The 15,692-nt window shown below is 36.5% G+C and overlaps 1 protein-coding gene across 1 annotated transcript in view; it reads right to left on the bottom strand.

Moving 5' to 3' along the window:
- LOC139688186 (uncharacterized) overlaps positions 1–11,899 on the bottom strand; it is a 435,789-nt gene extending 423,890 nt beyond the window's left edge. The window contains exons 1-3 of the mRNA XM_071585613.1: positions 11,878–11,899; positions 7,583–7,791; positions 3,687–3,822 (exon numbers count right to left, since the gene is read on the bottom strand). Of these exons, the coding sequence (XP_071441714.1) occupies positions 3,687–3,822; positions 7,583–7,791; positions 11,878–11,899 (367 nt within the window). The remainder of the gene's footprint in view (positions 1–3,686; positions 3,823–7,582; positions 7,792–11,877) is intronic.
- Positions 11,900–15,692: the final 3,793 nt, after the last annotated feature.

The following is a 15,692-nucleotide window of genomic DNA, read 5'->3' as shown; positions in this document are numbered from 1 at the left end:
CTTATAAAAAATATTTTGTTGCTAAAAGCTAGGAAAAAATTAATTGTTTATGATTCAACAGGGTTTTTTGTATCGTGATATTCAAGGAACCTTACCTTTACGCTGAGTATGAAAAATTCTTTTATTAATGTTAGTTTTTATTATATTTCAGACGTCATTTGCATCATTATAAAAGCATATGTAATATGCGTATACAAAAATATATCTAATCATTATTCTATATATATATATATATATATATATATACACACACACACACGTACTGCATATTTTTACTTTATTAAAGATGTGATATTTATAGCGGAATAACAATATGATCAGTTTTAAAGATATGTATGCATAGATATGCGTACACACGTATATATGCTTTTTTAATGATGCATACAACGTCTGAATTATTATAAAAAGTAACGAAAATTATAAGAGGTAATAATTTGTGTTTTCCATATTCTGCGTACATTTATTGAAGGAATTTCCACAAAGATCCATGAAAGTCGTGTATAAAGAATGTAGATTCCTCAAATTTATTGCAAATGCAAACTCCTAAGTTGTGGATGCATTTGTTTAAATAGGCATTTATTAATCATGCGATATTTTTATATACTCACTTTCTTATTTTTTGGTTGGATTGATGGATTTATAGTATAGAGAAGATCTTACAGCCAGCACGGAAAACCGCGATGGAAAGTGGAAAAACCATTTATTAATGAAAATAACATAAAAGTGAGACGATGCCCTAAATTTAAAGAGATTCACTTTCTAATGGGTGAGATTGTTCAACTGTGAGTTCTTATCTTAAATGAGATATCGTCATATATGCGCTCGTCGATTCTCTCCCTACTTTCGTGAACCTAGACTAGATTATACAATGAAATGGTTTGGATTCGAAAAGTTTTCCCATTACATTATTTTTTGGTGAATTTTGGTCACGAACACGGAAAATCCATAACAGGAATTTGTACTAAAGTTTTCCAAGATTAAATATGTTCAATTTGTAAGAACTATTCTTACCCGCTCCCATTCTCTATATATTATTTATTATTTATGTTATTTTTTCCCAAATTCTGGGTAAATTTTAATCTCCTGTAAAATACGTTAACTCATATTTTTTATGTGTCTATGTTTAATTTTTGAAATTTTGTAAAAAACTTTGTTTTTAATTTTGCTTTTCCATAAACATATTTTCCTTTATATTTTCTTGATTAAATACTTATCTGAATCTTTTTGGAGGGTAATATTGTCAAGATAAATATATTTTGGAAGCGCAGGAAAATTCACAATGATTTTTGCCTAGGAAAAATGATAAATAAAATATCATTCTGTGTGTCCCTCTCTTAAGTGTTCCTATGCGAGATAAAATTCATAAGATACGTTAATTATCTTATGAATAATTTATATATATATATATATATCTATATATATATATATATATATATATATATATATATATATAAACAATAAATATTTAAAAATACCATAAAAACAGTAATCAGCCCGAAGATCGATTTGGTAGGTGATGGTAGAGCTCAACCAGTACTAAGCCTGACGGCGTGTGAAATTCACACATCAGGGTAGACGGGGCAGTTCCTTTCCCTGTGCCGGTTATGGTTTCCCATGAAGATCTGGTACCCGAAAAATCACTTAGCTTGGGTGGAGCTGCAGGTGCCCAGAGTGCCTGGCCCGGGAATTGAACCCGAAACCCTCCAGCCAGTAGTCCAACACTCTAGCCCGTGGACCTGGATCCCTATATATATATATATATATATATATATATATATATATATATATATATATATATATATATATTTATATATATATAAATATATAGATGATTTCGTTGAAGTAACACGGAAGTGTTGAATCACAAACATTGACAGCAACAAACAATATAAGAAAAATTCTTTACTTCTATTTCTTCCGATGAAGACGGAGCTGAATTCTGTCGAAATGATCAAGAAATAACGTGTGAGTGATGTTTTTATGTGTTCTTATATTGTTTGTTGCTGTCAAAGTTTTTATATATATATATATATATATATATATATATATATATATATATATATATATATATATATAAACTTACACACACAAAGTTTTTAAAGACGTAGAACGTAGTAATTCCTCACTGAACTAATTTTTAGAATAGTTAAAAAACTGAACTAATTCGCCATGGAAAATTATCAGAAAAATCGTAATACTCTAATGCGGGGAATTCATAATGAAAATAGAAACTTAAACAACAGAGCTGAATACAAAGTACTCAGTTAGTAGATATATCCGGTGTTCTTTGTTAATATGGAGAGCCATGTTTTTTCTTAATGCGAAGGATCAAGTGTAAACAGGGTCTAAATCGTATTTTGAAGTATAAATTGGACGCCCAATTCAATTGAATCAATAATACCGGTTGTGCTTATGTGGAAGTGTTTTATCCGAATAATATGCCTTGCAAACATTTTTTACTGTCCAACAAGATATTATGATGCATAAAAACATATTTTTGATAAATATAGTTATTATAACGGAATTAAAGAAGTACTTTAAAAAATTCGGAAAAAATTAATTGGTAAAATCTGGCCATCTATTTTGACTTAGGGGTTAATACTATATTTCTTTTTTTTCAAGTTACCAGTACCAGTTTCTTCAAAAGTATTTTTTGTGATTACTTTGAATAAAATACAACTGTTTTGGAGTTGACAAGAGTTTAAAAAACGAGAATTATTAATGCAAAATACCTTTGCAGTTAGATATCAATCGTATTTTTTCAACAAGGTACCTCCAGTAATTCGTCAGTAATTAAATACCTCATATTTGTTCACAGTGAATACATTGCTGAGTGTACTTCCGAGTTCTTTAAGAAGAATTAAAATGGGAAACAAAGTATGCAATAAAATATCCTAGAAAGACTGGAGTAAGACCAGTGAGTGCTATCCATTTCCCATTCTGGCCAAGTGAAGAATAATTAAATTTGTTTTTTGAAATAATAGAATCGCTCCAAACACTACCTCCACCATAAACTGCGGGCGGCGTTACTGATCCTCAACAGTGGTCGTGTCATTGTTTTAATTACCTCCATGAAAAGTGAAAACCAAAGTCATTCGGGCAATATAGACTATAAATATAAAAAAAAATTCAAGGGAAACTTTTTAGTTCAAATAATTAAATGCTAAATTAAGGCTAAATCCTTTCATTATTTTTTCTCTCTTATATGCTTATATACAAAAAATCTCGCAAATTATTCTCCTACAGTAATCTTGATTGAACGCGTTGAATATTCTGGCACAAACGACCATCTTAAGATCATCCTTATCAATTTATAACTTAACTCTTTTCATTAATAACTATTCATGCCACACAAAGTGGGATTTTCGTCTAAATCCTTTCCAGGGGATGATTTGATGAGTGATTGAGAGGGGAGGCAAATTTGGGGTGCCAACACGAGCGGCACAAACTAATTCTACGCCAATGGAACCCATCCTCGTCCAAAACGAGTAGCAACTCGCTTGATGAGTGAAGGAGAGCGGAACAGATAGGAATCAGTCGAGTGTAGATGGACAAGACGGCGGTGGGAGACTTGGACGCCCGCGCGCAGGACTTCAAAAGCGTAGACTCATCGGAGTCCCCAGTGCAAGGGTGACGAGCCACTCTGCAAGGGAGCACGGTGGTGGGGAGGAGGCATGGATACTCACCTACGACGTTCATCACCTTGGCCACAATATCGGTGTGGAAAGACGGCGCGTCCGCGGACACCTCGCACCGATATCGTCCCGACATGCTCAACTGCACGTCCGTCAGCACCACCTGGTGCGCACCGGATGCACTCACCTAAAGCATGGAGGGAGAGAGGGAAGAAGCTCGTCAATGAGATGGGTACAGATAGATACAGGGATAAAGCGATCGTGTGAGTATTCATGTGGTGAGACAGGAGTATTCTCTCCTGCGTGAGGCGTGGCGATTAAGGGCTCGCCGCCGGGCCGCGCTTCCTGCCGCATTTGTTCCCACTCTGCAGAACCAACTGCTGCCACTGCCGAGTAGCAAGCAGTTGAAGACCGGAGGAATTATGAGCAGCGACTCGTGATTTCGGAGTGATATAGTTTCGCTCCGCTCATTCGAGTGCGAGGTACTGTGATTGCGAATGGAATTATAAATTTCGATTGTATTTGCACTTTCATAGAGATAGTCGAGTTTACTTGAAACTCTCAAAATTTTTACTTCTGAAGAGCGCTTTTTCAAAACATTGAGATCAATGGTGGTTAAATTAACCTTATTGAAAATCCTTCTGGATTTGTTGAGTGTGGCAAACCGGTCAAGTTGGGTTGTTGATGGATCAATTACATAACCACCGCTACAAGTCTAAACTCCACGTAACAAAATTCTAAAGACACTCTCTAAAACCTGGATTATAATAAACTATTTTTTGACTCAATTTACTAAACGCCCTATCCTATTGTTCATATTTCATCAAGCAAATGATTTGATGTGCATCATCTAGATTTATCAATCTCAATGATTATTTTTATCCTCTTCCAGTCAACAATATGGCCTATATAAGGCTGCCAAGGCTTAAAATAATGTTCTTTTGAAGTAAATTAGTGTTAAGCAGCAGTTAAGATTGGACATCAAGCATTGGTCTAATTATCCAAATGCAACATCAGGAAAAAGGAACTGTAGCAATTATTAATCGTAAGTAAACTTCATACATAATAATGCAGGGGGATACATGAGAAAATTACATTAGAAATGTAACTCGAGTAATATAATGTACATATTATAATTTGAATCGTTATTCGCATAGGAATCAGCGGATGAGTGAAAAAGCTTCAACTTTGAACTTCAAGCATTTGAACCGTACCAACCAATTACCTCAGGAAAGTTGGGTTAACTAGCATATTGAATGCCTTTGAGCTTTCAAGCAGGTACATTTTTTACCTAGGTGTAATATCGGCATTGTTTGGATCTGTCAAGTCATCAAATAGAGCAACTCATACTGAATAATCAGCATCAATCCGATGCCTTATTTTGTTTCGTTAAAACTCTATTAAATTTTCCTGGCTACAAGTGCAAGCCTTCTTTTAAAATCATTGCTAATTGTGCAGACGCGCGTATCCCAAAATACACGACAAATCATAGGTCAGCTAAAATTCACTATATTTTCACAGAGACATCCACAACTGTTTACATGAACATAGTATGCTCATATATTAAATTTACGGCCACATGTTGTTCTAAAATATAAACTCTGTGGCATTTTAAATCAGTAAATGGATGAAAAAAACTGAAAGAATGCAAAGCAGTAAAGAAGTTCAACACATATTTCTAGTCCATCACCAAATATTTCTTTAATCATTTTCACACGGATGAACCATTTCGTGACTAATCTAAAACTGGTCCAAATTCATTTGAAAAATCACGACTCTGAACAGTGAAAATAAAATAATTACGTATTGTGATTTTCCTAATTTTTTTAAACATTAACTAATTCATAAATATGCATGGAGGCTGACCTAGGTCCATAAGATAGTCAAAAACAAAAATTAAAACTCTGTTTTCAGTACAAAAACTACGCAACGATTAGACTATGCAACAGAGAAGTATGATGGAATCCATCCAGTATGTCAAAGGAGTAGTGATATTAAAGCATGATGCTTTCTCGTGCAAATAATTCAATTATTTTATTTCACTATCACATGAAAATTGTCTGAACACAAATAACAAAGCTGCATCTCAACGTCAGCAACAATTCACTATTTTAGTCATAGCAATATAATACTTATAAATGCATGACAATTAGGAATGCCTTATCTATCTCTAAATGACATACTTTCCGTACTATAATAGGTTATTACGCTTGAGCGAAGCGATTTCTATGCATGTGCAATTTCTATGATCATCATATGAGAGGAGAGGAAAAAATATGTACGAAACTGCAAAACTTATGGGCTAATTTTGTTGTTTCTCGGAGCATGGATGAATTATAAGCCGCCATTAATCCACTTGAATCGAAAATATAAATAAATCTGCATGTAAATGAAACGACTCAAATAAAAAGCCCTAATCGGAAGGCAAAGCAAAAGGCCGCGGGCCTTTGCTTTGCTATCTATTTTCAGTGTGATAGGTATTTCAATGTGATTTATAATTCGCACAGTATTGAAATCTAGTTTGGACCAGCATGTTTGAATAACTACTCAGGATAACACACGAAACACTTTATTTCAACATTTCCATGCAGAAGCTATTTGAATTTCAATTTAAAAATAACATATCTGTGCTAATGACCTCAATACCTGCCCAGCAATTTTGCAAATGTTAAAGGTATTTATTTCAAAGTCATTTTAAAATGAAAATAATAACACTTTATAGAGGCTTAGCAGGTCATACTCAAATGTCACAGGTGCTATTTAAATTTTATTTACAACATGCAGTGTTATATATTTATTAAAATGGAAAGCATATGAACTTACTTTCATTTAAAATTATAATTTTTGCAACCCATCATTCATAAGTTGATAAACCATAATTTTCATTCTAGCAGGATATTTTGCATATCAATGTGCTACTAGATTTTTATGAAAGTTATAACGGAAAATGATTTTTTGTACTTCCTTTCTGTTGTGTCGGTATTAACAGAGGATTAAAAGAAAAAGGGTTTTTTAAACCATGAAGTAATAGTCAGAGAGGGAGAGGAGAGAGGGATATTGGGTGAAATCTAAATTGGTTAGGAAAATTGGATGGAAGGCATTGGTGATGGAATGTTGAAAACCCTGACAGATGGAAAAACACAAGGCACGTAAGGAATGTATGGGAAAAGGATAGCCCTGTTGTACACAATGGACAGAACAGAAGCATACGGAATTGAAAAAGGTTTATTTTAGCGATGGATATTAGGATGTAATACTTTAGGAGAAGCTAGTAAATGCAGCGTTTTTCAGTTTGTGTCCGCCCTAAACCTATATTAATCCATAGACTAGCAAAAAATAACTAAAATAATTCAGTTGTGGATTAGCAACAAGAATGACTGAGATATTTCACATATGGTAAATAATTTTTAAGTAGGTTACTATTATTTAACTTTTATAATTTTCTGTTACAAAATAATATTAACTAAATTGATGCTCTTCTGATGACGAATGAATTGTACTTTGTCTAGTGGGAGATGATTTCAAAACCATTTTTAACCTGAAGAATTAGCCAGCTCTGGGAAAATTCAAATTACTTGGATGTGTATTGAGACAGTGGCAAGTAATTTGTAAAAATATATAAATTAGACAAACAACCTCCTTGTAGAAAATATACGCCTCATAATGCTTTTTTTAGAGCAAGAGGCTTTTCTGAATTTTAACGCATTTTTTTCGGGAAACTTAGAATAAATATAAAGCGATTAACTTCATATTTGTTTTGTAATCCAGCAAAAAATACTAGAGAATATTGTAGGATACAGACAGATGGAGAAAAAAATAACTTCATATAACTTTTGTCACATATTTTTTTTAACCGAGAGCAGTTTCTCTTCTATCTTGACATGTTGAAACGAGATGAGGATGAGAATGAAGGGATGAATTGAAATAAGGTGAGCTGTGATACTTACGTCCACGTTGACGCCCGGCAAAGGGAACACTTTGGTGGGAGGGAGCTCCTTCGGGACGTATCTGAAGAACTCCTTCTTCCCCTGGTACCACTTCACTGTGTACAGGCTCTCACCCTCCAGGTCAAAAGAACACCTGAGAGCCACAGTGTCTCCGAGAGAGACGGCAGCCGGTACGTCGACGTCCACGTCTTTGAGGCAGTCGCCGCCCCCTGGGGAGGGAATAGACAAAGATACATAAGTCTTTTGTCCTCTTTCTGATTGTTCGTCGGGTTACTTTGGCTTGCTGGAAGAGTAAAATTCTATTATAAATCCCTTGAGAACTATATCTGTATTGCATAAGCATTATATGAATTCCATGGGTCAACGACTCATTTATTTAAAATATTAGTAATGATGCAGTCACTGATGCATAGTGATATGCAATTAAATTCAATAGAAATATTTCAAATTGCTAAAGAAATAATATTGCCTCATTAAGGCAAGAAATATTGTCTCATTAAGTAAAATAAATTGTCCAAAATAAAGAAATGGAACATTGAGTAATATCCTAATGAACCCGTAACTAGCTCTTCGTTAATTAAACATTAATATCCAGCAGTACAATTCCTGAATTACTGCGAAATTAAAATCAACGTAAAATGAAGAGTAGATTAGCAGTATTTCCATTGCATAATTGAACCCATAAGTGGAATAAAAAATTTGAGCAATCGTTTATTCATTGGTTAAATTTTTTGTGCCATACCGGTAAACTAAATTGTTGTAAAGTCATGCACTTAATGAAAACTCTTTAAGAAATGAGCATTTTAAATGAGACCAGTCCACCAAGAAGACAGCTAATACACTTTTATGGGAAAATATTGGGAGTGGGAGATTTATGACGAATTCCCATTTGTGAAGTCTATGTATAAGGAATCATCTACCGTTAAAGGAAACTTCATGATTTGAACGATGATATAAAGTTTTCTTTACATTTTAACTTAATGGCAAAATAAAATACATTTATAAATAGCATAAAAGTATAGCATTATCAAACAAAATATCAAAATTGTAATCGATAGGAGATAATTAGATAAATTTTCCATTCTAACAATGTAAATCTTCATTAATTTTGCATACTACATGGCAACAGTAGATTAAATGCGGGACGATGTATGCAATTTTTCTATCTCCCGAGCCAATTAAACAGTATGGCAAGGGCTCTAGAGGAAATAAATGGCAGATTTTACTTTCAAACTTAAGTTTCATGAATCTCAAATGAATGGATTCCTTTTTCCGCGTCTACGACTCTTAAACTACCAATGATAATGATAGCTTTACGTCTTCAAGAGAAGAGAAGCAATATGCTAATTAAGTTTCCACCACGCCCAGGAACTCCGCGCGCTTCAAGTTTCAACGTAAAATACTTTTCCTGCGACATGCAGTACCAAACAAACCTCATTTCTGATAATTAAATGGATCCGGTGTTCACTACGGAAGAGACGCAAAAAGTGAATGACATAATATAACGGTGACCTCGGGGCGATTCACCTCCCTTCTCTATCGTCAGTCACAACGAAATTGATTTTGCCGGTAACGACGAAGACCAACGTGTGAGACCTGTTCACCCCTGCGTGAGAGAGAGAGAGAGACGAAAAAAAGAGGAGGGTAGCACAGAATTCCACGCACTCTTGTCCCCCTCGCGGATCAACCCCCTTTTTCCCCTCATCCACCCACATCCCATCGGATTGCGGACTCCCATTCTCTCTCCCGGGTTCCCCACTCCACCTTCCCGGGAATTTTTGTTTGCTCGCCAGGAGGCGCAAATGGGGAACAGGCCGGGTTATGGAGAACACTGAGAGAGTATGGAGGGAGGGATGGAGTGAGAGTGGCCGAGGGGGTGAGAGATCTGGCTACCGCAGCGTGACGGGGTGTTGCGGAGGCGTGTGGGAAAAGGGGAGAGAATATTTGGGGGGAATTTGGAGAAAATTCGAGGAAGTTGGCGCGGAGATAAATACGAGCGATCGAACGCAAACGCCCATCCACTCTCTCTCCCTACTCCCTCCCCCCCCCAATTCTCACGACTCGCTCCATTGAAGCACTTTCCTCCTCCATCGCCCACTCGTTTGAAAAAAAATTGCGAGGTTTGGAAGGAAGACCTCCTTCCTCCTTTCCCGTTCCTCTTTCGCCTCTCCTCGCACTTCCTTTTCCGATTCTTTCCCCCTCCCCCTTCCCAGGAAACCCCTACCCTTTTCTCCATTCCCCCGAAATCTACACCCGTTCTCCTCAGCATTCCTCTGCTCACACCCTGCTTTCAATTATTTTCCGTCGGCACACTTCTCTTCGACCGGGTGAGACTTTTTTAATACTCCCGCTCCTATACTTCTCTCCGCTTCTCGCGGGACTCAAACGCCTACGGTCGTCCGTTTCCCTCTTCTCTTTCCCTCCGCATCAACATTCGGTTGCGGCATGCTCAGATGAACTTTGACTCATTTATCTTCACCGTCATAGCTCGTTATTGATTCTTGGAACGCTTGCGAGACTCTCTCTGTTATACTAAACTACGCACATAGAAAGCGCGATATTTTTTCGGACCAATTTTGACAGTTGTTTCGCACCAAGACAATCTATTGGCGGCAGCCTCTTCTCATGAATCGGTCGTCACTGCTTCGCCATCCTTTTCGGTGAAGGAGTTGACAGATGGCTTTGGGACACGTCTTTTCCTTTTCTTCTTGCCGTGGATTAGAGCAGTAGTTTTCAGAATAATTTGATAATAAAAAGCTCGATTTATATTGAAATGAATTATTTTTTAGGCGTGAATCACGATTTGTGTTCGCACAGTGGTCATAAATTAAAGCATAGGTGTGTAAGTGCGACATGCGCCATTAATAGTATGATTTATGATAAAACCTTTTTCCAAGATAAAATCAACAAGAAGCTTGACATTCTTTCTGGATCATTAAAAGTAATAAAAAATAAAAAGATTAATATATTTTAAAAGTGAAGATAGATTGACGATGATTAGATGACTACAATCGTCTACCGAGAAATACGATAGATATTTGATATTTGTGGAATTAAGTTGTATTGATGTCAACATTGACACAAAATAATAAAATATGCATCTTTAAAGAATTGCTGGACATCGTCGCCAGAATCTTAGGGCATACCACTTGTTCTTCAAATACATAGGGATTTAACTTTCAAATAAATTCTCTACATGGTGCTTCTCACTAAAGTTTCTTTATCCATATTTTTCATAAGAAGTCATTAGTTTGTTATAAAGTCCCCAAATTCATCTGATTTTGTTCATTTCCTTAAACAGTGACTTAATTTCTCGTCTTATGCATTTACCTTCTACTTACTGCATCAGTTAGTACTCGGTCAGCTGTTTTATCTCTGTTGTATTATATAATTATGACCAAAGATATGGGGACGCTCATTTTAGTCGAAGAAATACACTGGAGTCACCAACAAGGGAAGCAACAATAAGCTCGCTCAAGGCCCGCTATATCTTATTACGAAATGTATAGCCACCTGGAGCAGCAACTTACAAGAGGCGTGACCGTAGCCGTTTCGGCCACCAGGCGACTCTATAGGTTGCCAGTCCCCTGCTGGCCAATTTCATCTTCAGCAGAGGGCTAGGACATCGTGTAACCTTTAGCAGAAGCTATTAATTAAAAAAATATCCTATCCATTGAGTAAATCCATCCATAGGACCCACCAATAGGATTCACCATACGTCAATTTTATCAAAGCATATATTTTGCTTCTAAGTTCATTTAATTTGCTGTAATCGTTCCCACGAAAGACACATTTCTGATAATTGATACCTCACTCTATACCCTCTTGTGCCAATAATTTTGTTAAATTGTGAGCACCACATTATGAAAGACCATTCAGCAGTAAAATGATTTATTCATGAAATTAACTTATTACGGCTTTCAGCCAAATAACTCAAAGGGTGTAATAATAACCTTGAAAAAAAACTTTAGAGGAACAAATCTACTCTATAGTTGAAAGCAACGTGTCAAATGCATTGGACGTCAGCACTGGACTGATAAAACTTTCTTCTTTTTCGTTACGATACCAAACGATAGAAGTTTTTTTTCTATTACTTGATGGAGTATTGAAGATAAATGTTTATCGCGCCAACACAAACTCCATAATAACGCTCACCAAAGAGTACATTACCTTGTCTTGAGACGCCTAAACATTGTCATGGAAGGCAAACAATAGCTTCGCTGTTAATCCAATATCTTTATCAACTTAACAGCGGAGAGGTCTCATTCAGAGGAGATTTGAAGCTAATTGGTTGCCAGCGTCCAAACCAGAAGCCATTTTCTCACATGACTTGTCGCCTGGCTTTTCATTAATTTTTCCATAACAAACTTAAGTTTGACGTGCTCAAAATTGAATGTGCTAGAATTGAATGAAGGTTTTAAGAAAAATAACACACATTCAATTTAAAAGTTATGCGATTAGCGTTTGGCCTTGGATCGCGTGACGCAGATTTCTCATAGTACGGCCAGTAACTTCAAAAAGTAATAAGTGTCCTGACTCGTAGTAGTCGGACATAGAGGAATTTCTCCAGCCCCACTACAGTTTTGACCTAATTTGCCCACTCGTTTTATGCAAGTAAAAGCCATTTTGATTACTCGAGAAATTTAACTACTTGTGATGGGTTATTTTTTAATTTGACGGCGGATATGTAGAATTCAATGAGATAGAGAAAAATGAAGTAAAGTATCCACACGCTTTTTCAGTAAGCGTCAACTTAAATTTTATTAGAAAGAGCAATAAATTATTCATGGAATTTTTAAATGACCAAGAGACCAATTGGAGTAAGTAAAAATTCTGAGGTTATTTTCCAGACTGTTTTAAATAGATAAATTTGAAATATAGCACTAACCACGACTTCTAGAGTTAAATCACCCCATTGCATTTTATACGCTATTTCATAAGTTTTTACAAAAGGAAAGAAACTTTGTATAACCTAATTGAATCTCATTAAACTTAATTAAATAAAATTAGCAAACTAAAAATCGCAAAATTAAATAACGGCATCTGAATTAACCATAAAATCATGTATACAGTGAGATTATTCTCTTAAAAATTTCATTAAAATTGTGGGTTACAAATGAATCTGCAGACTAATAAAAACAAATACAATCAATTCCTCGAAGAAAATATATGCAAAAACGACTTCATTAAACGGTAGTGATAACTTATGTGATAACATATTTGCCACCATGCAACAACGGAATTTTGTGAATGATGCGATTCCTTTTACAATTTAAGCATTATAAGAGCAAGTTTTCAGATTTTATAGCCAAATAGTGAGTCCATTAATTTTACGAAGATAAGGAGGTTTCACATACTACGCTCTTATCATTTTTTTTCCTTTGAAATGGGGCGCTGAAATAAAATAATGGATGGTAGAATGTGTTCCATTCTCTATCCATGAGCTAATACACTGGATAGAGAAGAACCAATTACAACTAATTGGTCTAACTACAATGGATTCACTGATATGCACCGCAAGCATACGAGTATGAAGTGGGCATATGAGTATAACGCGGTAAGAGTAATTTACCTAGATTTACCAATATAATTATTGAAACCTATCCAAAACCTTCAGCCCAGTGTCCTCATGGCTACTGAAAGAAAATGACAGATATAGAACATAAAATAAGTTGTGGAAACGACAAACAGAGGAGAGAGGTGTAAAGCGTATTATGAACGATATCGATCAAGATGCTATAAGAGAATTTTGAAAATTATAATTCCTGGAATCGGAACGATGTATTGGATGAATGTGGAGAATAGAAATCCTGATAGATTATGACTTTTCTGTGCCCCTGACTAAAATTTGGAGGAGCATGCTAGGAATATAAAATAATATACCAGAGGTGGTGACCATAAATGAACTGACGCTTGCCTACAGTTGAAGAAAATTGAATTAGTTTCATGCTTTTATTTAAGGCGATGGGACAAAATCTGACTTCTTTATGACAGAGCATCTGCACAATCAGGATATGAAAGAATAAATAAGATCATACGTGCAGATAATGGAAAACAAAGTGATCTGGTCTTTAAAAACAAACTAAGTAAAGTCTGCTGAAGGATAAAGATTATTTTGATGCTTATATAGGTGATGATAGAATTTCCCATAAGACAAATTAACTTAATTATAAGGAGATCTGACGTTTTCACACAGTTTATATAGTTTTTTGACTGATTATTTGTGCTCCACGAAGGCCAAGTAATAGTTTAACTGAGTAAATTGACCGGAACGATATAAATACATTATGTTATAAAACTACATATCAGCTAATTCACATGTACGCCACTGTTCGAAGAAGTCATTGAAATATTTCGCACTTTCCTAAACATGGTGACAAACTAACAATGAATAGTCTCAATAACGATAACGTGTGACCTTATAGTTCGACTATTATTTTCACTCATTGAAAAATACATTTTAAGGTTTCTTCCGACGGTGATATTACACGCAAAGCCCTTTTTATCATGCAAACACCATCACTCATAAAAGAATAACATGCCCTAGGGATGTTCAAAAACAAAAAAAATAAAACAACTTGGTCGTGCTTTCAACAGAATTAAAAATTTTCAAATCTCACACAAATTATGAAAAACGGAGATAATTAGCTTAATATGTCAAGATATTAATGAGCGCTAATTATTTTCTGAAATGATCGCGCGACAAAAAGGAAGAGGACGGGGGATGGGGGAAAGCTGAAGACTCGAAGGGAGATGACGAAGTGGGGTGGACAGAGTTAGTCGGCTTGGGGGTCGGAGAGTGAGATCAAAAGGTTAGGCGTTTCAGAAAGTGCCAAAGACTTCCATCCATCGAGATTTCGGCCTTCTTAAGTAAAGCGCCACTGGCGTGGGAAGGTGAGGAGAGAGAGAGTTAGATAGATAGAAAGAGTTCAAGAAGTCTTTTTAACGGCAAAGCCTCCAAATTCGAGAAAATGAAAAGAAAGACAGCGGGGTGGGGTACGGAACGAGTCTGAGGGCGGGTTGGGATGAGGGAGGGGGAATGGACCGAGAAAAGTTACAGAAGGGCAAAGAGATGTCTTCAGTGACTTGTGGAGAGGGAGACTTGGGAGAGGGGGAGGGGAAAACGAAAGGGCAAATGAGCCGGCGGGGTTTGGACAGCTTGTGCTCTAGAGGTGTGGGAGGGGGGTTAATAAGAGGCCGGGATAAGACGAGCGGGCATAGGGTAGAGGAGAGAGGAAAGAGGAGGAGGAGGAGAGACACCGGTCCAAGAGATGGAAACTTCTTGTTAGAAGAAAGCTCATAAAAGTTTCTGAGCCTCGTCCTTGAGCTCGACGAGGTGTCTCAAAAATGTTTGGAGCAGAGGGATTGGGTTGAGAAGGGCCGCGGAGGGGTGTAAATGTTGTAGTGGGAGCGTAGTGTCGCTGCAGACAGAATTGGGGCTTATATATAAGAATAGATGCTTAGAATTGGGGAGATGTAGAAATAAAGTGGGACAGTGAAGGAAGCACATGAGTCACAAGGTTGAAAGATTTAAGTTTGAGGAAAGGGAACGGTAGGGCGGTGGAAGATTAAGATGTGTGTGTGGGTGAAGGAGAGCGAGAGAGAGAGAAAGAGAGAGAGAGGGGGGAAAGAGGGGCCCTCCGAGTGGAGAAAGGACTAATAGGCATTGTTCCCTTTTTTTTCTCCGGTCCGACTAACGAGGAACCAGTTTCGCGGTTCTCAGGGATTTAATTGAGAACTCCCGAAGGATGTATTAAGGAGGGAAGATAGGGCACCACGCGAAGGTCTCGTAATTACGTTTGAGTGAGGATTTAAACTCCCTCGTTGTTTTCTGTTCGCGTCTTGGATTTGAAATCGGAAACGCCGATTCCTGCCAAAATTAAAATAAAAAACACTCTCCTCCCGTCAAACTCATCCCGATGCCATCAAGGTTTTGGGTTTCCCAACATTCAACTCTAGAGGCTAAATTAAAAGTAAATCGCGCGTGAGGGAGAACCATGAAACCATCAATCGACGGCCGCAAATAAAATTAAGTTAGCAGTGAAATAAATATGAAGCGTTTCAAAGGATAAATTTTAATGACCGGCATTTGCGATCTAATATCATACAC

This window comes from Hetaerina americana, unplaced genomic scaffold (assembly GCF_022747635.1).
Source record: "Hetaerina americana unplaced genomic scaffold, ioHetAmer1.1.p SCAF_2, whole genome shotgun sequence".
In the NCBI taxonomy this organism is placed as follows: Eukaryota; Metazoa; Arthropoda; class Insecta; order Odonata; family Calopterygidae; genus Hetaerina; species Hetaerina americana.
The sequence above is the reverse complement of the archived record's forward strand: the minus strand, read 5'-3'. Positions and strand labels throughout refer to the sequence as shown.